Source organism: Pleurodeles waltl, chromosome 6 (assembly GCF_031143425.1).
Source record: "Pleurodeles waltl isolate 20211129_DDA chromosome 6, aPleWal1.hap1.20221129, whole genome shotgun sequence".
Classification (NCBI taxonomy): Eukaryota; Metazoa; Chordata; class Amphibia; order Caudata; family Salamandridae; genus Pleurodeles; species Pleurodeles waltl.
This window is the reverse complement of record NC_090445.1, coordinates 3,762,335-3,789,746: the sequence shown is the minus strand read 5'-3', so window position 1 is coordinate 3,789,746 and position 27,412 is coordinate 3,762,335. Positions and strand designations below refer to the sequence as shown.

General features: G+C 51.7%; 1 protein-coding gene across 1 annotated transcript in view; it reads right to left on the bottom strand.

The window, feature by feature from the left end:
* LOC138302238 (adenylate kinase isoenzyme 5-like) overlaps nt 1-27,412 on the bottom strand; it is a 182,834-nt gene that overhangs the window by 134,643 nt on the left and 20,779 nt on the right. The window contains exon 2 of the mRNA XM_069242557.1: nt 23,591-23,777. Coding sequence (XP_069098658.1) covers nt 23,591-23,777 — 187 coding nt within the window. The remainder of the gene's footprint in view (nt 1-23,590; nt 23,778-27,412) is intronic.

Sequence of the window (27,412 nt, the reverse complement as noted above, 5' to 3'; positions counted from 1 at the left end):
CAGGCAGTGGAATAAGGGGTGCCTTTGGAGTGCCACCTGTCTTGCCACTGTCTTGACAGGTTTCACAGGACTTACAAAAATCTTTTGTGTCCTCAGACATCCTAGGCCAATGAAACAATGGTACCAATCTGTCCCAAGTTTTCATTTGTCCCAGATGCCCAGCTAGGGGAATGTTGTGGGCAAGAGTTAGGAGGAACTTTCTGTACTCCTGAGGAATCACTAATCTCCTGGCAGCTCCAGGTTTAGGATCCCTATGCTCAGTGTACAAGAGGTTGTCCTCCCAGTAAACTCTGTGAGAGTCACTGACATCCCCATTAGCCTGTTTGACAGCTTGCTGTCTGAGACCCTCTAATGTGGGACAGGTTTGCTGTGCCACACTCAGCTCCTCCCTGGCAGGCCCCCCTTCACCCAAAAGCTCAGCAGTGTCTGCTTGAAGCTCCTCTGGTGTAGGTTCTGCACAGGGAGGGAATTCTTCTTCTTCTGAAGTAGAATCCACTGTAGAGGGAGGGATAGGAGGAAGTGGTTTGCTTCTACTAGCCCTAGCTTTAGGGAGCACTTGGTCCATTGTTCCAGGATCCAAGCTTCCCTGTCCTTTTTGCTTTTTGGCCTGAGCCCTTGTCAAAGCAAAAATATGCCCTGGGATGCCCAGCATTGCTGCATGGGCCTCCAACTCCACATCTGACCAAGCTGATGTCTCCAAATCATTTCCTAGTAGACAGTCTACAGGTAAATCTGTGGCTACCACAACTTTCTTTGGACCAGTAACCCCCCCCAGTTGAGATTAACAACAGCCATGGGGTGGCTAAGTGTGTTGTTGTGAGCATCGGTTACTTGGTACTGGTGACCAAGTAGGTGTTGTTCAGGGTGGACCAGTTTCTCTATGACCATAGTCACACTGGCTCCAGTGTCCCTGCAGGCCTGAACCTCAACACCATTTATTAGGGGTAGCTGCTTGTACTTATCCATATTAAGGGGACAAGCAACTAAGGTGGCTAAATCAATAGCCCCCTCAGAGACTAACACAGCCTCTGTGGCCTCCCTAACAAGGCCAACCCCAACTAAGTTACCAATAGTGAGCCCAGCTACTCCCTTGGATTGGCTATTAGTAGGTTTGCTCCCACCACCACTGCTATTAGTAGGGACACTAGGGGTAGCAGTAGGGGTTGTAGTGGTAGGAGGCTTGTTGCTTTTCTTTGGACAACTGGGATCTGTTGTCCAATGGCCTTTTATTTTACATAAATAGCACCATGGTTTCTTTTCCTTGTTTTGATTAGAAGAGGATTTGGGCCCACCACCCCCACCAGAGTGTTTTTGTGGGCCTGATGAAGACTAATTTTTAGATTTGTCCCCACCCTTGTCAGAAGACTTACCATCCTTCTTCTTGTTGCCATCTTTGTCACCCCCTGTATGAACTTTCTGTTCACCCTTGTTCTGACCCATTTGTGAAGACTCCTTTTTGGTCTCTCTGAACTTTATCCTGTATTGTTCAGTGGTTAAGCCATAACCATCCAGGAGTGCATTCTTAAGAACTTTGTAATCATTAGCTTCATTTTCTTTTACAGTAAGGAGCCTATCCCTACCTTTTCCACTAAATGATAGCCATAGGATAGCAGCCCACTGCCTTTGAGGGACATCCTGTACAGCACAGGCCCTCTCAAGTGCAGCAAACCACTTGTTAATGTCATCCCCCTCCTTATAAGGGGGAACTATCTTATGCAGATTCCGGGAATCATGCTCTTTTGCAGGATGACTATGGGGAATACTGCTGCTGCCACCATGGGTTTCTAAACCCAGTTTCTGTCTCTCCTTCTCTACTTTTAAAGTCTGTCTATCCAAATCCAGCTGTTGCTTCTTGAGCTTCAGTCTGGTTTGTTCCACTCTCAATCTATTGAGCTCCCTTTCTAACAATCTGTCATCAGGGTGGGTGGGAGGGACATGCCTTGAAACAGAAGTATGGTGAGAATGGACAGAAGGAGACCTGTCCCTTACAGAGGGCACCCTAACAGCTTGGCTAACAGAAACATCAGTACCACTGTGGTGAGAATAAATGCTTTTGCTATGATGTGAGACAACACTATTTGTATGGTGTGACTCAACATCATTACCAACTACGCTAGACTGTCTAGTAATGGGCAGGCTAGGAAGTTTCTTTCCTGAATCTTTTCCTGGGGGAGTCCCTGGATCAGATTGGGAACCATTAGCTACTTTTTCAACAGATGGGGCACTTCTAGCCTTATCCTGTTCTCTAAGCATGTTAAGTAACAATTCCAAGGAAGGATTCTTCCCTACACTCAAACCTCTCTCTATGCAGAGACTCCTTGCTCCTTTCCAGCTAAGGTGATCATATGCAAGTTTGGACAGATCAACATTTTGGCCTGTTCCAGACATTTTTAGAGAGTGAAAGTGATAGAAAAAGTGAAAAAAGTTTGTCAGAGCTTTTAGAAAGACAGACAAAAAAAAACTTTTAAAACTTTTTAGAACTTTTTAGGAAGTTAGAAGTACGTTTCAGCACTTAGAAAAAGAGTGAAAAGAGGAAATGCAAAACTTTTTGGCAATGTGTATATACACTGAACTTGTTTTGTATATTTTTCTCTTATGAAAAGTACAATGACAAGAGTGGTAAGTAGTCTCAAAGCACTTATCCCACCGCTGCACAACCAATGTAGGAGGCTGGACTGGCTTGTAGTGAGTACCAAGGGGTACTTGCACCTTGCACCAGGCCCAGTTATCCCTTATTAGTGTATAGGGTGTCTAGCAGCTTAGGCTGATAGATAATGGTAGCTTAGCAGAGCAGCTTAGGCTGAACTAGGAGACGTGTGAAGCTACTACAGTACCACAAGTGTCACTTGCACAATATCATAAGAAAACACAATACACAGTTATACTAAAAATAAAGGTACTTTATTTTTATGACAATATGCCAAAGTATCTTAGAGTGTACCCTCAGTGAGAGGATAGGAAATATACACAAGATATATATACACAATAGCAAAAATATGCAGTATAGTCTTGGAAAACAGTGCAAACAATGTATAGTTACAATAGGATGCAATGGGGAAACATAGGGATAGGGGCAACACAAACCATATACTCCAAAAGTGGAATGCGAACCACGAATGGACCCCAAACCTATGTGACCTTGTAGAGGGTCGCTGGGACTATTAGAAAATAGTGAGAGTTAGAAAAATAACCCTCCCCAAGACCCTGAAAAGTGAGTGCAAAGTGCACTAAAGTTCCCCTAAGGACAAAGAAGTCGTGTTAGAGGAATAATGCAGGAAAGACACAAACCAACAATGCAACAACTGTGGATTTCCAATCTAGGGTACCTGTGGAACAAGGGGACCAAGTCCAAAAGTCACAAGCAAGTCGGAGATGGGCAGATGCCCAGGAAATGCCAGCTGCGGGTGCAAAGAAGCTTCTACTGGACAGAGGAAGCTGTGGTTTCTGCAGGAACGCAAAGGGCTAGAGACTTCCCCTTTGGAGGATGGATCCCTCTCGCCTTGTAGACCAGGAGAGAGAGGGGACGTCGAGCAAGACAAGGAGCCCTCTTAGCAGCAGGTAGCACCCGGAGAAGTGCCAGAAACAGGCACTACGAGGATGCGTGAAACGGTGCTCACCCGAAGTCGCACAAAGAAGTCCCACGTCGCCGGAGAAAAACTTAGGAGGTCGTGCAATGCAGGTTAGAGTGCCGTGGACCCAGGCTGGACTGTGCACAAAGGATTTCCGCCGGAAGTGCACGGAGGCCGGAGTAGCTGCAAAAGTCGCGGTTCCCAGCAATGCAGTCTAGCGAGGTGAGGCAAGGACTTACCTCCACCAAACTTGGACTGAAGAGTCACTGGACTGTGGGAGTCACTTGGACAGAGTTGCTGGATTCCAGGGACCTCGCTCGTCGTGCTGAAGATTACGTCGACCCACGGGAGATTTCTTCGGAGCTTCTAGTGCAGAGAGGAGGCAGACTACCCCCACAGCATGCACCACCAGGAAAACAGTCGAGCAGGCGGCAGGATCAGCGTTACAGAGTTGCAGTAGTCGTCTTTGCTACTATGTTGCAGGTTTGCAGGCTTCCAGCGCGGTCAGCAGTCGATTCCTTGGCAGAAGGTGAAGAGAGAGATGCAGAGGAACTCGGATGAGCTCTTGCATTCGTTATCTAAAGTTTCCCCAGAGACAGAGACCCTAAATAGCCAGAAAAGGGGGTTTGGCTACCTAGGAGAGAGGATAGGCTAGCAACACCTGAAGGAGCCTATCAGAAGGAGTCTCTGACGTCACCTGGTGGCACTGGCCACTCAGAGCAGTCCAGTGTGCCAGCAGCACCTCTGTTTCCAAGATGGCAGAGGTCTGGAGCACACTGGAGGAGCTCTGGACACCTCCCAGGGGAGGTGCAGGTCAGGGGAGTGGTCACTCCCCTTTCCTTTGTCCAGTTTCACGCCAGAGCAGGGCTAAGGGGTCCCCTGAACCGGTGTAGACTGGCTTATGCAGAATTGGGCACATCTGTGCCCAACAAAGCATTTCCAGAGGCTGGGGGAGGCTACTCCTCCCCTGCCTTCACACCATTTTCCAAAGGGAGAGGGTGTCACACCCTCTCTCAGAGGAAGTTCTTTGTTCTGCCATCCTGGGCCAGGCCTGGCTGGACCCCAGGAGGGCAGATGCCTGTCTGAGGGGTTGGCAGCAGCAGCAGCTGCAGTGAAACCCCAGGAAGGGCAGTTTGGCAGTACCAGGGTCTGTGCTACAGACCACTGGGATCATGGGATTGTGCCACCTATGCCAGGATGGCATAGAGGGGGCAATTCCATGATCATAGACATGTTACATGGCCATATTCGGAGTTACCATTGTGAAGCTACATATAGGTAGTGACCTATATGTAGTCCACGCGTGTAATGGTGTCCCCGCACTCACAAAGTTCAGGGAATTGGCTCTGAACAATGTGGGGGCACCTTGGCTAGTGCCAGGGTACCCTCACACTAAGTAACTTTGCACCTAACCTTTACCAGGTAAAGGTTAGACATATAGGTGACTTATAAGTTACTTAAGTGCAGTAAAAAATGGCTGTGAAATAACGTGGACGTTATTTCACTCAGGCTGCAGTGGCAGGCCTGTGTAAGAATTGTCAGAGCTCCCTATGGGTGGCAAAAGAAATGCTGCAGCCCATAGGGATCTCCTGGAACCCCAATACCCTGGGTACCTCAGTACCATATACTAGGGAATTATAAGGGTGTTCCAGTAAGCCAATGTAAATTGGTAAAAATGGTCACTAGCCTGTTAGTGACAATTTGGAAAGAAATGAGAGAGCATAACCACTGAGGTTCTGATTAGCAGAGCCTCAGTGAGACAGTTAGTCACTACACAGGTAACACATTCAGGCACACTTATGAGCACTGGGGCCCTGGGTTACCAGGGTCCCAGTGACACATACAACTAAAACAACATATATACAGTGAAAAATGGGGGTAACATGCCAGGCAAGATGGTACTTTCCTACATCCTCTCCTCGTCTTTTCTCCTCTCCCCTTTGCTCTTGCTTTGTCCAGCTCGTCTTTTCTCCTCTCCTCATCTTTTCTCCTCTCCTTTGTGCTCTCACTTTGTCCAGCTCGTCTTTTCTCCTCTCCCCTGTGTTCTCGCTTTGTCCAGCTCGTCTTTTCTCCTCTCCTCTGTACTCTCGCTTTGTCCAGCTCGTCTTTCCTCCTCTCCCCTGTGCTCTCGCTTTGTCCAGCTCGTCTTTTCTCCTCTCCTCGTCTTTCCTCCTCTCCCCTGTGCTCTCGCTTTGTCCAGCTTGTCTTTTCTCCTCTCCTCGTCTTTTCTCCTCTCCTCTGTACTCTCGCTTTGTCCAGCTCGTCTTTTCTCCTCTCCTCAGCTTTTCTCCTCTCCTCTGTACTCTCGCTTTGTCCAGCTCGTCTTTTCTCCTCTCCTCGTCTTTCCTCCTCTCCCCTGTGCTCTCGCTTTGTCCAACTCGTCTTTTCTCCTCTCCTCGTCTTTTCTCCTCTCCTCTGTACTCTTGCTTTGGCCAGTCCCTCGCCCTTTCTCATCTCCCCCTGGCTCTCCCCTCCTGAATTTCCCCTTCTACACTCTGCCACTGCGCCTTTATACTCCTGTGGATCTCGCCCCTGTTTTATTCCACTGCGCTTTCTTTACCCCTCTGACTCTTTCTACTTTTGGATTTTTCCTGCCATCTTCGCCCTTATCCTCTGAATTTCCCCTTTCTTTCCACTTTTTTCTCTTTTTCGGCCTCCCGCTCTCTGTGAACCCGCCGCTGCCACCTGTTCGGCCCCGCCCCCCCTGCTCCCATTCGTCTACCTCCCTCCCACCTCCCGCCCCCAGCTGACCCCTCCTCCCCCCTCCCTCTTATGGCGCCCGCTGCGCGACAGAGACAGCAACCCTTGACCCTAGGGTAGGTCGCTTCCCCCGCCGCTGCAGCTCCTCCTGCCCAGGCCCCTGCCACCTCCAGCAGACCGTAAGTGCTCCTTTGCGCGCTCTCCTGTCCAGCTCCTCGCTCTTCTCCTCTCCTCTTGGCTCTCCCCTGTCCAGTTTCCCGTTGTTCTCCTCTCCTCTGTGCTCTCGCTTTGTCCAGCTCGTCTTTTCTCCTCTCCTCGTCTTTTCTCCTCTCCCCTGTGCTCTCGCTTTGTCCAGCTCGTCTTTTCTCCTCTCCTCTGTACTCTCGCTTTGTCCAACTCGTCTTTTCTCCTCTCCCCTGTGCTCTCGCTTTGTCCAGCTCGTCTTTTCTTCTCTCCTCTGTACTCTCGCTTTGTCCAACTCGTCTTTTCTCCTCTCCTCTGTACTCTCGCTTTGTCCAGCTCGTCTTTTCTCCTCTCCTCGTCTTTTCTCCTCTCCTCTGTACTCTCGCTTTGTCCAGCTCGTCTTTTCTCCTCTCCTCGTCTTTTCTCCTCTCCTCTGTACTCACACTTTGTCCAGCTCGTCTTTTCTCCTCTCCCCTGTGCTCTTGCTTTGTCAAGCTCGTCTTTTCTCCTCTCCTCGTCTTTTCTCCTCTCCTCTGTACTCTCGCTTTGTCCAGCTCGTCTTTTCTCCTCTCCTCAGCTTTTCTCCTCTCCTCTGTACTCTCGCTTTGTCCAGCTCGTCTTTTCTCCTCTCCTCGTCTTTCCTCCTCTCCCCTGTGCTCTCGCTTTGTCCAACTCGTCTTTTCTCCTCTCCTCGTCTTTTCTCCTCTCCTCTGTACTCTTGCTTTGGCCAGTCCCTCGCCCTTTCTCCTCTCCCCCTGGCTCTCCCCTCCTGAATTTCCCCTTCTACACTCTGCCACTGCGCCTTTATACTCCTGTGGATCTCGCCCCTGTTTTTTCCACTGCGCTTTCTTTACCCCTCTGACTCTTTCTACTTTTGGATTTTTCCTGCCATCTTCGCCCTTATCCTGTGAATTTCCACTTTCTTCCCACTTTTTTCTCTTTTTCGGCCTCCCGCCTCCCGCTCTCTGCGTTCCCGCCGCTGCCACCTGTGCGGCCCCGCCCCCCTGCTCCCATTCATCGCCCTCCCTCCCGCCCCCAGCTGACCCCTCCTTCCCTCCCCTCCCTCTTATGGCACCCGCTGCGCGCCAAAGGCAAGCCCGTCTGCGCCCGTCCGCAACTGGACCGCGCCCAGCGCCAGAACCCCTGGCCCCCAGCGCTCCCAAAACCCCCAGCACTGCTACAATGCCGCCTCCCTCCACGCACTCAACCCGGGACGTACTACCACCTTCTACCAAGCCAGCCCGAAACGCACTCATGGACCCTTCGCCTGTCAAACCTGCAACCATTCCTTCCACCGCGACTACATCCCGTCCACCAGCCCATGCGCCAACAACCACCTCAAGTGCATCCTCATCAACGTACGCTCCGTCCACAAGCATGCCATTGAACTATGGGACCTCCTGGACTCTACCGCACCGGACGTCGCCTTCATCACTGAGACCTGGATGAACGCTTCATCGGCCCCCGACATCGCCATAGCCATCCCCGACGGCTACAAGATCGCCAGGAAAGACCGCACCAACCAAGTAGGCAGAGGAATCGCCATCATATACAAGAGCTCCATCAACGTCACTACCTCCACCGAAGACACCCTCCTCGACGCCGAACACATGCACTTCCAGATCCACACCGACCCCAGGACCACCCTCAGAGGAACTCTTGTCTACAGGCCCCCTGGACCACGCGCCCTATTTAGCAAATCCGTCATAGACTTCATCTCCCCGCATGCCCTAGCCTCGCCAGACCACATCCTCCTCGGAGACCTGAACTTCCCCCTGGAGCAGAACAACGACACCAACACCACCACCTTGCTCGACAACCTCGACAACCTCGGCCTCAAGCAACTGGTGAACAACCCCACCCACATCGCTGGACAAACGCTCGACCCCATCTTCTCCGCCAGCAACCAGGTATCCTTCAGCCACTCCTCCGAAATACACTGGACCGACCACAGATGTGTACACTTCACCTTCAGATGCAAGACTCTCCACCGTCGCACACACCCTATCACCCGCAGACCTTGGAACAAAATCTCCACAGAACAGCTACTCGCCACTCTCAACCACAACCAACCTACCATCACCTCTGACGCCATCAACGCAGCCCTCAGCCTCACACAGTGGATCACCAACTGCACTGACAACCTCGCCCCCCTCAGATGCCTCCCAAGACAGACCAACACCAGGAAACCTCAATGGTTCACAGATGCCCTCAAAGAATCCAAGAAAACCTGCTGTACCCTCGAGAAAACCTGGCGCAAAGATCACACCACAGAAAACATGTTAGCCCTCAAAATCGCCACCCGTGAACACCACCAGCTGATCCGCGCCACCAAAAGAGCATCCTTCAAAGAGAGACTGGACAAGAGCACCCACAACAGCAAAGAACTCTTCAACATCATCAAAGAGCTCTCCAATCACAACGCCAGCTCCAACTCCATCACACCCTCACAAGAACTCTGCAACTCCCTCGCTACCTTCTTCCATCGAAAGATCACCGACCTACACGACAGCTTCGGCCCACAGATCCCGCCGACCACCACGGAACCCACAGCCCCAGCCGTCACCCTCAACGTCTGGACACCCATCAGCGCCGAAGAGACCAAAACTACCATGAACACCATCCACTCCGGTGCTCCCTCGGACCCTTGCCCACATTACATCTTCAACAAAGCCGACGCCAGCATCGCCCCCTATCTCCAGACCATCATCAACAGCTTGCTTGCATCTGCCACCTTCCCCGAGAGCTGGAAACATGCGGAAGTCAACGCTCTCCTGAAGAAACCTACGGCGGACCCCAGCGACCTGAAGAACTTCCGCCCCATCTCGCTCCTCCCCTTCCTGGCCAAAGTCATCGAGAAGGCCGTCAACAAGCAACTGACCAACTTCCTCGAAGACAACAACCTGCTCGACCCCTCCCAGTCCGGATTTTGGGCCAACCACAGCACGGAAACCGCCCTCATCGCAGTCACTGACGACATCCGAACCCTGCTGGACAACGGAGAAACAGCCGCCCTCATCCTCCTCAACCTCTCGGCTGCCTTTGACACCGTCTGCCACCGCACCCTAATAACCCGCCTGCGCTCCACCGGTATCCAAGGACAGGCCCTGGACTGGATCGTCTCTTTTCTCTCTGACCGCTCCCAAAGAGTCTACCTCCCGCCTTTCTGCTCGAATCCCACCAAGATCATCTGCGGCGTCCCACAGGGCTCCTCGCTCAGCCCTACTCTCTTCAATGTCTACATGAGCCCCCTCGCCGAAATCGCACGCAAACACAACATCAACATCATCTCCTACGCCGACGACACCCAGCTGATACTCTCCCTCACCAAAGACCCAGCCACCGCCAAAACCAACCTGCAGGATGGAATGAAAGACGTCGCAGAATGGATGAAACTCAGCCATCTGAAGCTGAACTCAGACAAGACGGAAGTCCTCATCCTCGGAAACTCCCCGTCCGCCTGGGATGACTCCTGGTGGCCCACGGCACTGTGCAACGCACCAACCCCCTCAGACCATGCACGCAACCTCGGATTCATCCTGGACCCCCTTCTCACCATGACCAAACAAGTCAATGCCGTCTCGTCTTCTTGCTTCCTCACTCTTTGCATGCTCCGAAAGATCTTCCGCTGGATCCCGCCGACACCAGAAAAACTGTGACCCACGCCCTCGTCACAAGCCGCCTGGACTACGGAAACACCCTATACGCAGGAACCACCGCACAACTTCAGAAACGTCTTCAGCGCATACAAAACGCCTCTGCACGCCTCATCCTCGACGTACCCCACCACAGCCACATCTCCGCCCACCTGAGACACCTGCACTGGCTACCCGTCAACAAAAGGATCACCTTCAGGCTCCTCACCCACGCACACAAAGCCCTCCACAACAAGGTCCCCGAAAACCTCAACCGTCGCCTCACCTTCTACACGCCCACCCGCCAACTTCGCTCCACCAGCCTCACTCTCGCCGCCGTCCCTCGCATCCGCCGAACCATTGGAGGTGGGAAATCCTTCTCCTACCTGGCAGCCAAGACGTGGAATTCCCTCCCCGTCCACCTCAGGACCACCCAGGACCACCTCGCCTTCCGGAGGCGTCTCAAGACCTGGCTCTTCGAGCAGCAGTGACCCCCCCTCCAGCGCCTTGAGACCCTCATGGGTGAGTAGCGCGCTGTATAAATATGATTGACTGACTCCACTGGAGATTCCTTTGGTTCTTCTGGTGCAGGGTGAAGACAGGCAGTCCTCTGAGCGTGCACACCTTGGAAACTGTTGCAATTGCTGGCTGGAGCTGAAGTTGCAAGTAACAGGAGTTGTCCAGGATACTTTGTTGCAGTTACAGCAGTTCCTGGAGCAGTCTGCGGTTGATCTGACGGTCAGAAGCTGAAGTAGAGGATGCAGAGGAGTCCTGGAGGAGTCTTGCAAACCGAATCTGAGGAAACACCCAGAGGAGAGACCCTAAATAGCCCTGAGAGGTGGATTGGCTACCTACCAAGGGATGCATCAATCAGGAGGGGTCTGTGACATCACCTGCAGGCACTGGCCACTCAGATGCTCCCAGAGTGCCCCACCACCTTGGAATCTAAGATGGCAAAACCCAGCGACACTCTGGAGGAGCTCTGGGCACCACCCGTGGGGTAGTGATGGACAGGGAAGTGGTCACTCCCCTTTCCTTTGCCCAGTTTCGCGCCAGAGCAGGGACAGGGGGTGAACCAGTGTAGACTGGATTATGCAAGGAGGGCACCATCTGTGCCCTTCAAAGCATTTCCAGAGGCTCTGGGAGGCTACCCCTCCCATGCCTGTAACACCTATTTTCAAAGGGAGAGGGTGTAACACCCTCCTCCCAAAGGAAATGCTTTGTTCTGCCTTCCTGGGACTCAGATGCTCATTCCCCAGGAGGCCCGAACCCTGCCTGTGAGGTGGCAGCATCTGGGGCTGCAGGTGAAACCTCAGAGAGCTGGTTTGGCTGTACTGGTCCATGGTGGAGCCCCCTCAGAGAGCTGGTTTGGCTGTACTGGTCCATGGTGGAGCCCCCAGGGTGCATGTGATTGGCCCACCAATACCATATTTGGATTGGGGGGTCAATTCCATGACCGTAGACACCTCACATGTCCATATTTGACATTACCATTGTGAAGCTACATATATGTATTGACATATATGTAGTGCATGCTTATAATGGTATCCCCGCACTCACAAAGTCTGGGAAATTGCCCCTGGGAGACATGAGGGCACCTTTGCTAGTGCAAGGGTGCCCTCACATACAGTAACTTTGCACCTAACCTTCACCAAGTGAGGGTTAGACATATAGGTGACTTATAAGTTACCTGGTGAGGTGAAAATGGCTGTGAAATAGTGTGTGCACTATTTCACTCAGGCTGCAGTGGCAGTCCTGAAGAAAGGTTTGTATGAGCTCCTTATGGGTGGAAAAAGAAATTCTGCAGCCCATAGGGAGCTCCTGGAACCCCAATACCCTGGGTACCTAGGTACCATATACTAGGGACTTATAATGGGGGGTCCAGTGTGCCAATCAGAATTGGAATATGGAGTCACTAAACTATAGTGACAAATTTGGTAAGTAGAGAGAGCATAAGCACTGGAGTTCTGATTAGCAGAACTTCAGTGACACAGTCAAGCATACTGACAACACATAGGACACACACTATGAGCACCGGTGTAGGGAAACGCCTTCCTTGGCATGGTTACCCCCTAACGTTTTGCCTTTTGTTGTTGCTAGTTATGATTTAAAGTGTGCTGGGATCCTGCTAACCAGGCCCCAGCACCAGTGTTCTTTCCTTAAACGGTACCTTTGTTCCCACAATTAGCACAGCCCTGGCACACAGATAAGTCCCTTTTAACTGGTACCCCTGGTACCAAGCGCCCTGTGGCCAGGCAAGATCTCTAAGGGCTGCAGCATGTATTATGAGAAAATGACTAAGTCGACATGGCACTCCCCTCAGAGTGCCATGCCCTCAACCCACTGCCTGTGGCATAGGTAAGTCACCCCTCTAGCAGGCCTTGCACCCCTAAGGCAGGGTGCACTATACCACAGGTGAGGGCATAGTTGCATGAGCACTATGCCCCTACAGTGTTTAAGCCAATTCTTAGACATTGTAAGTGCAGGGTAGCCATAAAGAGTATATGGTCTGGGAGTTTGTCAGTTACGAACTCCACAGTTCCATAATGGCTACACTGAAATCTGGGAAGTTTGGTATCAAACTTCTCAGCACAATAAATCCACACTGATGCCAGTGTGGGATTTATTGAAAACTGCACACAGAGGGCATCTTAGAGATGCCCCCTGTATACCAGTCCAAACACCAGTGTTAGGCTGACCAGTTCCTGCCAGCCTGCCACAACCAGACGGGTTTCTGGCCACATGGGGTGAGTTTCTTTGTCATTCTGTTGCCAGGAACAAAGCCTGTACTGGGTGGGGGTGCTTCTCACCTCCCCCTGCAGGAACGGTAACACATGGCGGTGAGCCTCAAAGGCTCATGCCTCTTGTTGCAGCGCCCCAGGGCATCCCAGCTAGTGGAGATGCCCACCCCTCCGGCCACTGTCCCCACTTTTAGCGGCAAGTCCGGAGGAGATAATGAGAAAAACAAGGAGGAGTCACCCACCAGTCAGGACATCCCCTAAGGTGTCCTGAGCTGAGGTGACCCCTCCCTTAAGAAATCCTCCATCTTGAGTTTGGAGGATTCCCCCAATAGGATTAGGGATGTGCCCCCCTCCCCACAGGGAGGAGACACAAAGAGCGTGTAGCCACCCTCAAGTACAGGATTAGCTACTGCCCCCCAGACCTAAACACACCCCTAAATTAAGTATTTAGGGGTGACCCTGAACCCAGGAAATCAGATTCCTGCAACCTGAAGAAAGACGACGGAGACGACAACTGACTTAATCCCAGCCCTACCGGCCTGTCTCCAGACTCAAAGAACCTGAAGAGCGACCCATCCAGCAGGACCAGCGGCCTCTGAGGACTCAGAGGGCTGACCTGCACCTACAGGACCAAGAACCTCCCGAGGACAGCGGCTCTGTCCAGAAACAACAACAAAGAAAGCAACTTTAAAGAGACTCTAACTTCCCACCAGAAGCGTGAGTCTTCACACTCTGCACCCAACTCCCCTGGCTCGAGTTCAGGACAACCAACACCGCAGAGAGGACCCCCAGGCAACTCCAATGACATGGATACCCTGAGTTGACCTCCCTGCACTCCCACAGCGAAGCCTGCAGAGAGGATCCAGAGGCTCCCCCTGACCATGACTGCCTGGTAACAAAGGAACCCAACGCCTGGACCAAGCACTGCACCCGCAGCCCCCAGGAACGAGAGGAACCACCCACCAGTGCAGAAGTGACCAGCAGGGGGCCCTCATCCTAGCCCAGTCGGTGGCTGTAGGAAAGTACCATCTTGCCTGGCATGTTACCCCCATTTTTACTGTATGTATGTTTGTTTTTGCCTATGTGTCACTGAAATCCTGCTAGCCAGGACCCCAGTGCTCATAGTTGTGGCCTGAATGGGTTCCCTGTGTGGTGCCTAACTGTATCACTGAGGCTCTGCTAACCAGAACCTCAGTGTTTATGCTCTCTCTGCTTTTAAAATTGTCACTGCAGGCTAGTGACTAATTTTATCAATTGTGATTGGCACACTGGAACACCCTTATAATTCCCTAGTATATGGTACCTAGGTACCCAGGGTATTGGGGTTCCAAGAGATCCCTATGGGTTGCAGCATTTCTTTTGCCACCCATAGGGATCTTAGACAATTCTGACACAGGCCTGCCACTGTTGCCTGAGTGAAATAACGTCCACGTTATTTCACAGCCATTTTATATTTTACAGCCAACTTATAAGTCACCTATGTGTCTAACCCTCACTTAGTGAAGGTTAGGTGCGAAGTTACTTAGTGTGTGGGCACCCTGGCACTAGCCAAGGTGCCCCCACATTGTTCAGGGCAAATTTCCCAGACTTTGTGAGTGCGGGAACACCATTACACGCATGCATGACATATAGGCCAATACCTATATGTAGCGTCACAATGGTAACTCTGAACATGGCCATGTAACATGTCTAGGATCATGGAATAATCACCCCAATACCATTCTGGTATTGGGGGGACAATTCCTTACATCCCTGGGTCTCCAGCACAGAGCCCGGGTACTGCCAAACTAGCTTTCCGGGGTCTCCTCTGCAGCTACTGCTGCTGCCAACCCCTCAGACAGGATTCTGCCCCCCTGGGGCCTGGGCAGCCCAGTCCCAGGAAGGCAGAACAAAGGATTTCCTCTGAGAGAGGGTGTTACACCCTCTCCTTTTGGAAATAGGTGTGAAGGGCCTGGGAGGAGTAGCCTCTCCTGGCCTCTGGAAATGCTTTGAAGGGCACAGATGGTGCCCTCCTTGCATAAGCCAGTCTACACCAGTTCAGGGATCCCCCCAGCCCTGCTCTGGCGTGAAACTGGACAAAGGAAAGGGGAGTGACCACTCCCCTGACCAGCACCTCCCAGGGAAGGCGCCCAGAGCTCCTCCAGTGTGTCCCAGACCTCTGCCATCTTGGATGCAGAGGTGGGAGGGCACAATGGACAGCTCTGAGTGGCCAGTGCCAGCAGGTGACGTCAGAGACCCCTCCTGATAGGTGCTTACCTTTCTCTGTAGCCAATCCTCCTCTGAGGGCTATTTAGGGTCTCTCCTGTGGGTATATCAGCAGATAACGAATGCAAGAGCTCACCAGAGTTCCTCTGCACTTCCCTCTTTGACTTCTGCCATGGATCGACTGCTGACTGCTCCAGGACGCCTGCATAACCGCAACAAAGTAGCAAGAAGACTACCAGCAACATTGTAGCGCCTCATCCTGCCGGCTTTCTCGAATGTTTCCTGGTGGTGCATGCTCTGAGGGCTGTCTGCCTTCACCTTGCACTGGAAGCCAAGAAGAAATCTCCTGTGGGTCGACAGAATCTTACCCTTGCCAATGCGGGCACCAAACGTCTGCTTCACCGGTCCTCTGGGCCCCCTCTCATCCTGACGAGCGTGGTCCCTGGAACACAGGAGCTGGATCCAAGTGTCCCTGACAGTCCAGTGGCCCTTCTGTCCACATTTGGTGGAGGTAAGTCCTTGCCTCCCCATGCCAGACAGTAATCCTGTGTACTGCATGAAATGCAGCTGCTCGGGCTTCTGTGCACTTTTCAAAGACTTCCTTTGTGCACAGCCTAGCCCAGGTCCCCAGCACTCCGTCCTGCATTGCCCAACTCGCTGAGTTGGACTCCGACGTCGTGGGACCCTCTTTTGCTGTTCTGAGTCGACCGTCGTCCTCAGATCTTCTAAGTGCCTGTTCAGGTGCTTGTGTGGGTGCTACTCGCTTCTGCATAGGCTCTCCGTGTTGCTGAGCGCCCCCTCTGTCTCCTCCTCCAAGGGGCGACCCCCTGGTCCTTCCTGGGCCCTGGCAGCACCTAAAATCCTCAACCACGACTCTGGCAGCTAGCAAGGCTTGTTTGTGGTCTTTCTGCATGGAAACACCTCTGCATCCTCCAGCACACCGTGGGATACCTGATCAAAGGAGAAGTTCCTGGCACCTTCTGCTGTTGCAGAATCTTCGACTTCTTCCACCTGGAGGCAGCCCTTTTGCACCTTCATCCGGGGTTTAGTGGGCTCCCGCCCCCCATGGACACTTGCGTGACTCTTGGACTTGGTCCCCTACCTTTACAGGTCCTCAGGTCCAGGAATCCATCTTCAGTACTTTGCAGTCAGTTGTTGTCCTTGCAGAATCCCCTATCTCGACTTTACTGTCTTTCCTGGCTAGCAGGGTAAATTTACTCCTACTTTTCAGGGTCTTGGGGTGGGGTATCTTGAACACCCTTAGTGTTTTTTTACACTCCCAGCGACCCTCTACACACCACACTAGGCCCGGGGTCTATTCGTGGTTCGCATTCCAATTTTGGAGTATATGGTTTGTGCTGCCCTTAGGCCTATTTTCTCCTATTGCATTCTATTGTGTTCTACAGTGTTTGCACTACTTTTCTAACTGTTTGTAGGAGGCTGGCCTGGCTTGTAGTGGGTACCAAGGGGTACTTACACTCTGTACCAGGTCCAGTTATCCCTTATTAGTGTAGAAGAGGTGTTTCCAGCAGCTTAGGCTGATAGAAGGTAGCTATAGCAGAGCAGCTTAGGCTGAACTAGCAGACATGCAAAGCTCCCACTATACCACTGGTGTCATATGCACAATATCATAAGAAAACACAATACACAGTTATACTAAAAATAAAGGTACTTTATTTTTATGACAATATGCCAAAAGTATCTCAGTGAGTACCCTCAGTATGAGGATGCCAAATATACACAAGATATATGTACACAATACCAAAAATATGCAGTAATAGCAAAAGGAAGTAATGCAAGCAGTGTAAAGTTACAATAGATTGCAATAGGAGCACATAGGTATAGGGGCAACACAAACCATATACTTCAAAAGTGGAATGCGAACCACGAATGGACCCCAAACCTATGTGAGCTTGTAGAGGGTCGCTGGGGCTGTAAGAAAACAGTGAGGGTTAGAAAAATAGCCCCCCCCAAGACCCTGAAAAGTAGGTGTAAAGTGCATCTATATTCCCTAGAGAGCACAGAAGTTGTGATAGGGGAATTCTGCAAGGAAGACCAACACCAGCAATGCAACCAAAGTGGATTTCCGGACGAGAGTACCTGTGGAACAAGGGGACCAAGTCCAAGAGTCGCGACAAAGTCGAGATTGAGCAGATGCCCAGGAAATGCCAGCTGAGGGTGCAAAGAAGCTGCCACCGGATGGTAGAAGCTGTGGATTCTGCAAGAACGAAGAGGGCTAGAAACTTCCCATTTGGAGGATGGATGTCCCACGTTGTGAAGAAGCTTGCAGAGGTGTTCCCACGCAGAAAGACCGCAAACAAGCCTTGCTGGATGCAAGGGTTGCGGTTAGGGTTTTTGGATGCTGCTGTGGCCCAGGATGTCGCCACTTAGGTGAGGAGACAGAGGGGCGCCCAGCAAGTCAGGGAGCCTTCACAGAAGCAGGCAGCACCCGCAGAAGTGCCGGAACAGGCACTACGAAGAGGAGTGAACCGGAGCTCACCCGAAGACACAAAAGGGAGTCCCACGACACCGGAGGACAACTCAGGAGGTTGTGCACTGCAGGTTAGAGTGTCGGGGACCCAGGCTTGGCTGTGCACGAAGGAAATCCTGGAAGAGTGCACAGGAGCCGGAGTAGCTGCAAATCACGCGGTACCCAACAATGCAGTCTAGTGAGGGGAGGCACGGACTTACCTCCACCAAACTTGGACTGAAGAGTCACTGGACTGTGGGAGTCACTTGGACAGAGTTGCTGAGTTCCAGGGACCACGCTCGTCGTGCTGAGAGGGGACCCAGAGGACGGGTGATGCAGTCTTTTGTTGCCTGCGGTTGCAGGGGGAAGATTCCGTCGACCCACGGGAGATTTCTTCAGAGCTCCTAGTGCAGAGAGGAGGCAGGCTACCCCCAGAGCATGCACCACCAGGAAAACAGTCGAGAGGGCGGCAGGATCAGCGATACAAGGTTGCAGTAGTCGTCTTTGCTACTTTGTTGCAGTTTTGCAGGCGTCCTGAGCAGTCAGCGGTCGATCCTTTGGTAGAAGGTGAAGAGAGAGATGCAGAGGAACTCTGATGAGCTATTGCATTCGTTATCTAAAGAATTCCCCAAAGCAGAGACCCTAAATAGCCAGAAAAGGAGGTTTGGCTACCTAGGAAGGAGGATAGGCTGGCAACACAGGTAAGAGCCTATCAGGAGGAGTCTCTGACGTCACCTGCTGGCACTGGCCACTCAGAGCAGTCCAGTGTGCCAGCAGCACCTCTGTTTCCAAGATGGCAGAGGTCTGGAGCACACTGGAGGAGCTCTGGGCACCTCCCCTGGGAGGTGCAGGTCAGGGGAGTGGTCACTCCCCTTTCCTTTGTCCAGTTTCGTGCCAGAGCAGGGCTGGGGGATCCCTGAACCAGTGGAGACTGGCTTATGCAGAGATGGGCACCATCTGTGCCCATCAAAGCATTTCCAGAGGCTGTGGGAGGCTACTCCTCCCAGCCCTGACACCTTTTTCAAAAGGGAGAGGGTGTAACACCCTCTCTCTGAGGAAGTCCTTTGTTCTGCCTTCCTGGGCCAAGCCTGGCTGGACCCCAGGAGGGCAGAAACCTGTGTGAGGGGTTGACAGCAGCAGCAGTGAAACCCTGGGAAAGGTAGTTTGGCAGTACCCGGGTCTGTGCTAGAGATTCGGGGGATCATGGAATTGTCTCCCCAATGCCAGGATGGCATTGGGGTGGCAATTCCATGATCTTAGACATGTTACATGGCCATGTTCGGAGTTACCATTGTGACGCTGTACATAGGTAGTGACCTATGTCCAGTGCACGCGTGTAATGGTGTCCCCGCACTCACAAAGTCCGGGGAATTTGCCCTGAACAATGTGGGGGCACCTTGGCTAGTGCCAGGGTGCCCACACACTAAGTAACTTAGCACCCAACCATTACCAGGTAAAGGTTAGACATATAGGTGACTTATAAGTTACTTAAGTGCAGTGTAAAATGGCTGTGAAATAACGTGGACGTTATTTCACTCAGGCTGCAGTGGCAGACCTGTGTAAGAATTGTCAGATCTCCCTATGGGTGGCAAAAGAAATGCTGCAGCCCATAGGGATCTCCTGGAACCCCAATACCCTGGGTACCTCAGTACCATATACTAGGGAATTATAAGGGTGTTCCAGTATGCCAATGTGAATTGGTAAAATTGGTCAGTAGCCTGTTAGTGACAATTTGGAAAGCAGAGAGAGCATAACCACTGAGGTTCTGGTTAGCAGAGCCTCAGTGAGACAGTTAGTCATCACACAGGGAACACATACAGAGCACTGGGGCCCTGGCTGGCAGCGTCCCAGTGGCACATACACTAAAACAACATATATACAGTGAAATATGGGGGTAACATGCCAGGCAAGATGGTACTTTCCTACACTGTTTACTTACCTGATTTGGTTTGTGTGTGTATATTTTGTGTATTTTACTTACCTCCTAAGGGGAGTATGTCCTCTGAGATACTTTTGGCATATTGTCACTAAAATAAAGTACCTTTATTTTTAGTAACTCTGAGTATTGTGTTTCTTATGATATAGTGCTAAGTAATATAAGTGGTATAGTAGGAGCTTTACATGTCTCCTAGTTCAGTCTAAGCTGCTTTGCCATAGCTACCTTCTATCAGCCTAAGCTGCTAGAAACACCTCTATTCTACTAATAAGGGATAACTGGACCTGGCACAAGGTGTAAGTACCACAAGGTACTCAATATAAGCCAGGCCAGCCTCCTACAGTGGCTGACACGAGAAGCCCCCGTGCCCTGCCTGCATCGCCAGAGTGACCCCCCAGATCCTTCCATTGTTTTCTACGACAAACCAGACGCCTACTTTGCACACTGCACCCGGCCGCCCCTGTGCCACTGAGGGTGTGTTTTGTGTGCATGTGTGTGTCCCCCCCCCAGTGCTCTCCAAAACCTCCTGGTCTGTTCCCCGAGGACGCAGGTACTTACCTGCTAGCAGACTGGAACCAGAGCACCCCTGTTCTCCATAGGTGCCTATGTAATTTGGCCCTCCTTTCACCTCTGCACCTGACCGGCCCTGTGTTGCTGGTGCAGTGGCTTTGGGGTTGCCTTGAACCCCCAACAGTGGGCTGCCTATGCCCAGGTAATTGAACTTGTAAGTGCTTTACTTACCTGAGAAACTAACCAATACTTACCTCCCCTAGGAATTTTGGTATTTTTGCAGTGTCCACTTTGAAAATAGCTTATTGCCAATTTTGACAAAATTGTGTATACTACTGTTTCAAATCAAAGTTCTATACTTAACTGTGTGAAGTACCTTACAATTCATGTATTTACCTAAAATTTTAATCTTGTGGTTCTAAAATAAATTAAGAAAATAATATTTTTCTAAATAAAAACCTATTGGCCTGTAGTTAAGTCTTTGAGTGTGTGTTCTCATGTATTGCCTGTGTGTGTACAACAAATGCTTAACACTACCCTCTGATAAGCCTACTGCTCGACCACACTACCATAAATAGAGCATTAGTATTATCAAATTTTGCCACTATCTTACTTCTAACGGGAACCCTTGGACTCTGTGCACACTATCTCTCACGTTGAGCTAGTATATACAGGGGCAACTTCCTACAATTGGGGTCCTGGCTAGCAGGATCCCAGTGAGACAGGCAAAACACACTGACAAACACTCACAAAGAGGCCAAAAATGGGGGTAAACATGCTAGAAAGAGGCTACTTTCTCACATGTTGTGATACTGCTACGATGAGTATAGTTTGTCGTGTCTGTGGATATTGTTATGGTACACCGATGTGTTGAGTATAGTTTGTTATGTCTGTTGATACTGTTGTGGCACGTTGCTGTCTTGTATATAGTTTGTCATGTCCATGGATACTGTTGTGGTGCTGCTGTGTTGAGTATAGTTTGTCGAGTCTGTGGATACTGTTGTAGTACTACTATGTTGAGTATAGTTTGTTCTATCTGTGGATACTGTTGTGGTACAGTGAGGTGCTGCGTATAGTTTGTCATGTCTTTGGATACAGTTGTGGTAAAGTGATGTGCTGCGTATAGTTTGTTGTGTCCGTGGATACTGTTGCAGTACTGATGTGTTGAGTATAGTTTGACGTATCTGTGGATACTGTTGTGGTGCTGCTGTGTTGAGCATAGTTTGGCATGTCTGTGGATACTGTTGTGGTGCTGCTGTGTTGAGTATAGTTGTCGTGTCTTTGTGTACTGTTGTGCCACTGCTGTGTTATGTATAGTTTTTCATGTCTGTGGATACTGTTGTGGTACTGTGTGTTGAGTATAGTTTTTTATGTCCATGGATACTGTTGTGGTGCTGCTATGTTGAGCATAGTTTGTCATGTGTGTGGATTCTGTTGTGACACGCTGCTGTGTTGAGTATAGTTTGTCATGTCTGTAGATACTGTTGTGGTACTGCTGTGTTGAGTATAGTATGTCGTGTCTGTGGATACTGTTGTGGCACGCTGCTGTGTTGAGCATAGTTTGTCATGTGTGTAGATACTGCTGTGGTTCTGCTGTGTTGAGTATACTTTGTCGTGTCTGTGAATACTGTTGTGGTACGCTGCTGTGTTGAGTATAGTTTGTTCTATCCATGGATACTGTTGTGGTACCGCTGTGTTGAGTATAGTTTGTCACGTATGTGGATACTGTTGTAGTACTGCTATGTTGTGTGTGGTTTCTCATGTCCTTAAATAATGTGGTACTGCTGTGTTGAGTATAGTTTATCGTGTCTGTGGATACTGCTGTGGTACACCGCTGTGCTGCGGATGGTTTGTTGTGTCCGTGGATACTGTTGTGGTACTGCTGTTGAGTATAGTTTGTTGTTTCCGTGGATACCCTTGCGGTACACTGACGTGTGGCGTATAGTTGTTTTGTGGGGAAGAGCCAGCTCTAGACTGATCTACTGAAGTGGACATGATTGCTTGTGGATCGTATGCTCGAGGGTTAGGGAGTTCTGCAGTTTTGCTGCATGAACGGAGAAGGATGGCCACCCATTTCTTTTCTTCTGTGTAGGAACGTTGAGGCGGGGAGCCATTCTTGTAGGCTCCTTTACCGCACAGATCTGTTGGTTTTCTTCCTGTATTGCTTTTTGGGGGATAAAAAGCAGCTTGAGGGGTGATCTTCTGGCAACTGGCAGCCAGTGCAGCGCCCTCAAAGCATGGGAGATGCGTGCATGTGGGTGCACATGTATGAGTAGCCTGGCAGCCGAGTTCTGATTCTCCGTAATCTTTTCATAGTTGGCAAAGGTGAGACGTGACACAGAACATTGGCCTAACCCAGTTTAGAAAGGGCAAATGAGATGGCAGCTGGAACCTTGTGAGGGAATCCTGGGTGCGGCAAGATGCACACAATGTTTTTATTGTAAGACAGCTTGCTTTGGCCTGCTTGTTCACTTGTGTATTCAAGGACAGCTTGGTGTCTGTGGTAATTCTGAAGTTTCTCATCTCCTTAGATATTTCTGGGGTTGATCCTAGATCGTCTGGCCAGGTTCAGAGAGGCTCCTAAGTTTTGCAGTCACCACAGGTGAGTATTTCGATTTTGGAGTCATTCCGTTTGAAGTGGGTCCATGTCATCCATTAGTCAATGAGCTGGAGGCTACTGAAGTGTTTTGATGTTGTATTGTCCTTCTGGCTTTCCACTTTCAAGAATATCTGTAACTATAGCAGGTGATGTCATAAACATTGATCATTCAACTGAGCAGCACGCCCACATACAGCGCCTTCAGACCCTATGGGTGATTATTCATGCTCTACAAATCCTTGATTGATTGATTGATTGATTGAGATCCGGTAAATGAATTCACATGATGTTGAAAAGCGCGGGTGACACGGCTGAGCCTTGGGGGACTCCTGCGTTAATGCTGTATGGTTATAAGAGAAGGGAGGCGTGTGTATAATATGTGTTCTACTGTGTATGTAGGATGTGATCTAAGCCAGAGCTGTGCACTCAGTCTCGGCTTCCTCAAGTCTTTGGATTAATGAATCATGATCCACTGTGTCAAAGGTCACTGAAAATTCATGAGCAGAAGGGCAGCAGCCCCCCCCTTCTGGTCTATCCTGTTTTTAAAGTCAGCCCAGATTGGGATTAGGGCCCATATAGTGCCTGTTCCTGGAAGAAGTCCAGTTTGCAAGTCCGAAAGTATGGAATTATCTTCCAAGAACTGTGACACCTGGGTGAAGGCTTCTCTTTCTGTAAGTTTGCCCAGGAAAGGTCCCTTTCCTAAGGGTCTCTAGCTGTCCAGTATGATTTTCCCTGTTTTGGGAAATCTCCTGTCATTAAGGGGTTGTGGAAGAGACAGGTGTGGGGCTGATGTGTTTTATTGTTGACCAAGTAATTTAACCCTCAACCACAGTTAGTCACTCATCCCCTCTCTGGCAGCAGATGTGATCATCTGCCCCTCTACACAACTCTGCCCATTGGGGCGTAAACTATTATGTAACACACATAAATATCACAGACTCTACTCCCCAAGACTGGGTCTTGAGAGGTCCCAGCACCCACATCAAGGTCATGACCAGCAGGGCCCCACAGACCACTCTGACAGCTCCTCCCCCATACTGACCTGTCCAGAACACAGGCCTCTGCCCCAGCCCACCGTGGATGGGTGGCAGGGTCCGAGGCTCCTGCCCAATGAAAGTGTCCCACTGCACCTTGTCGGGGCCCCCCAGGAGTCGGGCCCTGTGCAGGCAGCTCTCCAGGTAATCCAGGGGGTCTTCTGGCCGGTAATACATCAAGCCTGTCAGCATGCTCTGTGGAGAGAGAAGGAGGCAGTGAGACCCCTGAGGGAGCAGTGCAGACGAGTTGGTCTGTGGAGAGAGGGGTGAGTGAGACTCTGAGGGAGCAATGCAGAGGAGGTGGTCTGTGGAAAGAGAGAGGCGCAGTGCAGAGGAGGTGGTCTGTAGAGAAAGAAGGAGGCGGTGAGACCGCTGAGGGAGCAGTGCAGAGGAGGTGGTCTGGTGGAGAGAGAGGGGGGAGTGAGACCCTGAGGGAGCAAAGAGAAGGTCTGTGAAGAGAGAAGAGAGTGAGGCCCCATAGGAGCAGTGCAGAGGAGCTCTGTGGAGAGCACACAAAGTGGTGAGACCCCTAGGGGAGCACAGAGTAGATGATCTGTGGAGAGAGAAGGAAGTGAGACTCCTGGGGGAGCAGCACAGTAGAGGTCTGTGGAGGGACAAGGGAGTGTGACTCCTGAGGGAGCACAGAGAAGGTGGTCTGTGGAGAGAGAAGGGAGTGATACCCTGAGGGAGCAGTGCAGAGGAGCTCTGTGGAAAGAGGAGGAAGTCAGACCCAGGTCAGAAGGATGTGGTGGCCAGTGGTGTCAGGTGAGAAGGCTGTGGTGGCCAGTGGTACCAGGTGAGAAGGGTGTGGTGGCCAGTGGTGTCAGGTGAGAAGGGTGTGGTGGCCAGTAGTGTCAGGTCAGAAGGGTGGGGTGGCCAGTGCTGTCAGGTGAGAAGGGTGTGGTGCCAGTAGTGTCAAGTGATAAGAATGTGGTGGCCAGTGGTGTCAGGTGAGGAGGATGTGGTTACCAGCGGTGTCAGGTGAGAAGGGTGTGGTGGCCAGTGGTGTCAGGTGAGAAGCGTGGTGGGTAGTAGTTTCAGGTCAGAAGAATGTGGTAGCCAGTGGTGTCAGGTGAGAAGGGTGTGGTGGCCAGTGGTGTCAGGTTAGAAGAGCGTGGTGGCCACTAGTGTCAGGTCAGAAGGATGTGGTGGCCAGTGGTGTCAGGTGAGAAGGGTGTGGTGGCCAGTAGTGTCAGGTCAGAAGGGTGTGGTTGCCAGTGGTGTCCGGTGTGAAGGCTGTGCTAGCCAGTGATATCAGGTGAGAAGGGTGTGGTGCCAGTAGTGCCAGGTGAGAAGAATGTGGTGGCCAGTGGTGTCAGGTGAGAAGGGTGTGGTGGCCAGTGGTGCCAGGTGAGAAGGGTGTGGTGGCCAGTGGTGTCAGGTGAGAAGGGTGTGGTGGGTAGTAGTGTCAGGTCAGAAGAATGTGGTAGCCAGTGGTGTCAGGTAAGACGAGTGTGGTGTCCAGTAGTGTCAGGTCAGAAGGATGTAGTGGCAAGTGGTGCCAGGTGAGAAGGGAGTGGTGGCCAGTGGTGCAAGGTGAGAAGGGTGTGTTGGCCAGTGGTGTCAGGTGAGAAGAGTGTGGTGGCCAGTAGTGTCAGGTCAGAAGGGTGGGGTGGCCAGTGGTGTCAGGTGAGAAGGCTGTAGTAGCCAGTGGTGTCAGGTGAGAAGGATGTGGTGGCAAGTGGTGGCAGGTAAGAAGGATGTGGTGGCCACTGGTGCCAGATGAGAAGGGAGTGGTGGCCAGTGGTGTCAGGTGAGAAGGGTGTGGTGGCCAGTGGTGTCAGGTGAGAAGAGTGTGATGGCCAGTAGTGTCAGGTCAGAAGGGTGGGGTGGCCAGTGGTGCCAGGTGAGAAGGCTGTAGTAGCCAGTGGTGTCAGGTGAGAAGGGTGGGGTGCCAGTAGTGTCAGGTGAGAAGGATGTGGTGGCCAGTGGTGTCAGGTGAGAAGGGTGTTGTGGCCAGTGGTGTCAGGTGAGAAGGGTGTGGTGGGTAGTAGTGTCAGGTCAGAAGAATGTGGTAGCCAGTGGTGTCAGTTGAGAAGAGTGTGGTGACCAATAGTGTCAGGTCAGATGGATGTGGTGGCCAATGGTGTCAGGTGAGAAGGGTGTGGTGGCAAGTGGTGCCAGGTGAGAAGGGTGTGGTGGCCAGTGCTGTCAGATGAGAAAAGTGTGGTGGCCAGTAGTGTCAGGTCAGAAGGATGTGATGGCCAGTGGTGTCGGTGAGAAGGATGTGGTGGCCAGAAGAGTCAGCTGAGAAGGGTGTGGTGGCCAGTGCTGTCAGGTAGAAGGGTGTGGTGGGTAGTAGTGTCAGGTCAGAAGAATGTGGTGGCCAGTGCTGTCAGGTGAGAGGGGTGTTGTGGCCAGTAGTGTCAGCTCAGAAGGATGTGGTGGCCAGTGGTGTCTGGTGAGAAGGCTGTGCTAGCCAGTGATATCAGATGAGAAGGGTGTGGTGCCAGTAGTGTCAGGTAAGAAGAATGTGGTGGCCAGTGGTGTCAGGTCAGAAGGGTGTGGTGCCAGTGGTGTCAGGTGAGACAAGTGTGGTGGCCAGTAGTGTCAGGTCAGAAGGATGTGGTAGCCAGTCATGTCAGGTGAGAAGGGTGTGGTGGCCAGTGGCGCCAGGTGAGAAGGGTGTGATGGCCAGTGGTGTCAGGTCAGAAGGCTGAGGTAGCTAGTGATATCAGGTGAGAAGGGTGTGGTGCCACTAGTGTCAGGTGAGAAGAGTGTGGTGGCCAGTGGTGTCAGGTGAGAAGAGTGTGGTGGCCAGTAGTGTCAGGTCAGAAGGATGTGGTGGCCAGTAGTGTCAGGTCAGAAGGATGTGGTGGCCAGTGGTATCAGGTGAGAAGGGTGTGGTGGCCAGTGGTATCAGGTGAGAATGGTGAGGTGGCCAGTGGTATCAGGTGAGAAGGGTGTGGTGGCCAGTGGTATCAGGTGAGAATGGTGTGGTGGCCAGTGGTGTCAGGTGAGAAGGGTGTGGTGGCCAGTGGTACCAGGTGAGAAGGGTGTGGTGGCCAGTGGTGGCAGTTGAGAAGGGTGTGGTGGCCAGGGATGTGTTGGGAGAGAAGGATGTGGTGGCCAGTAGTGTCAGGTCAGATGGATGTGGTAGCCAGTGGTGTCAGGTAAGACGAGTGTGGTGTCCAGCAGTGTCAGGTCAGAAGGATGTGGTGGCAAGTGGTGCCAGGTGAGAAGGGAGTGGTGGCCAGTGGTACCAGGTGAGAAGGGTGTGGTGGCCAGCGGAGTCAGGTGAGAAGAGTGTGGTAGCCAGTAGTGTCAGGTCAGATGGATGTGGTGGCCAGTGGTGCCAGGTGAGAAAGATGTTGAGGCCAGTGGTGTCAGGTGAGAAGGGTGAGGTGGCCAGTGGTGTCAGGGGAGAAGGGTGTGGTGGCCAGGGATGTGTTGGGAGAGAAGGATGTTGAGGCCAGTGGTGCCAGGTGAGAAGGGTGTGGTGGCCAGTGGTGTCGGGTGAGAAGGGTGTGGTGGCCAGTGGTGTCGGGTGAGAAGAGTGTGGTGGCCAATGGTGTCAGGTGAAAGGGTGTGGTAACCAGTGATTTCAGGTGAGAAGGATGTGGTGGCCAGTGGTGTCAGGTGAGAAGGGTGTGGTGGCCAGTGGTATCAGGTGAGAAGGGTGTGGTGGCCAGTGGTGCCAGGTGAGAAGGATGTGGTGGCCAGTGGTGTCGGTGAGAAGGATGTGGTGGCCAGAAGAGTCAGCTGAGAAGGGTGTGGTGGCCAGGGATGTGTTGGGAGAGAAGGATGTTGAGGCCAGTGGTGTCAGGTGAGAAGTGGTACCAAGTGAGAAGGGTGTGGTGGCCAGTGGTGCCAGGAGAGAAGGGTGTGGT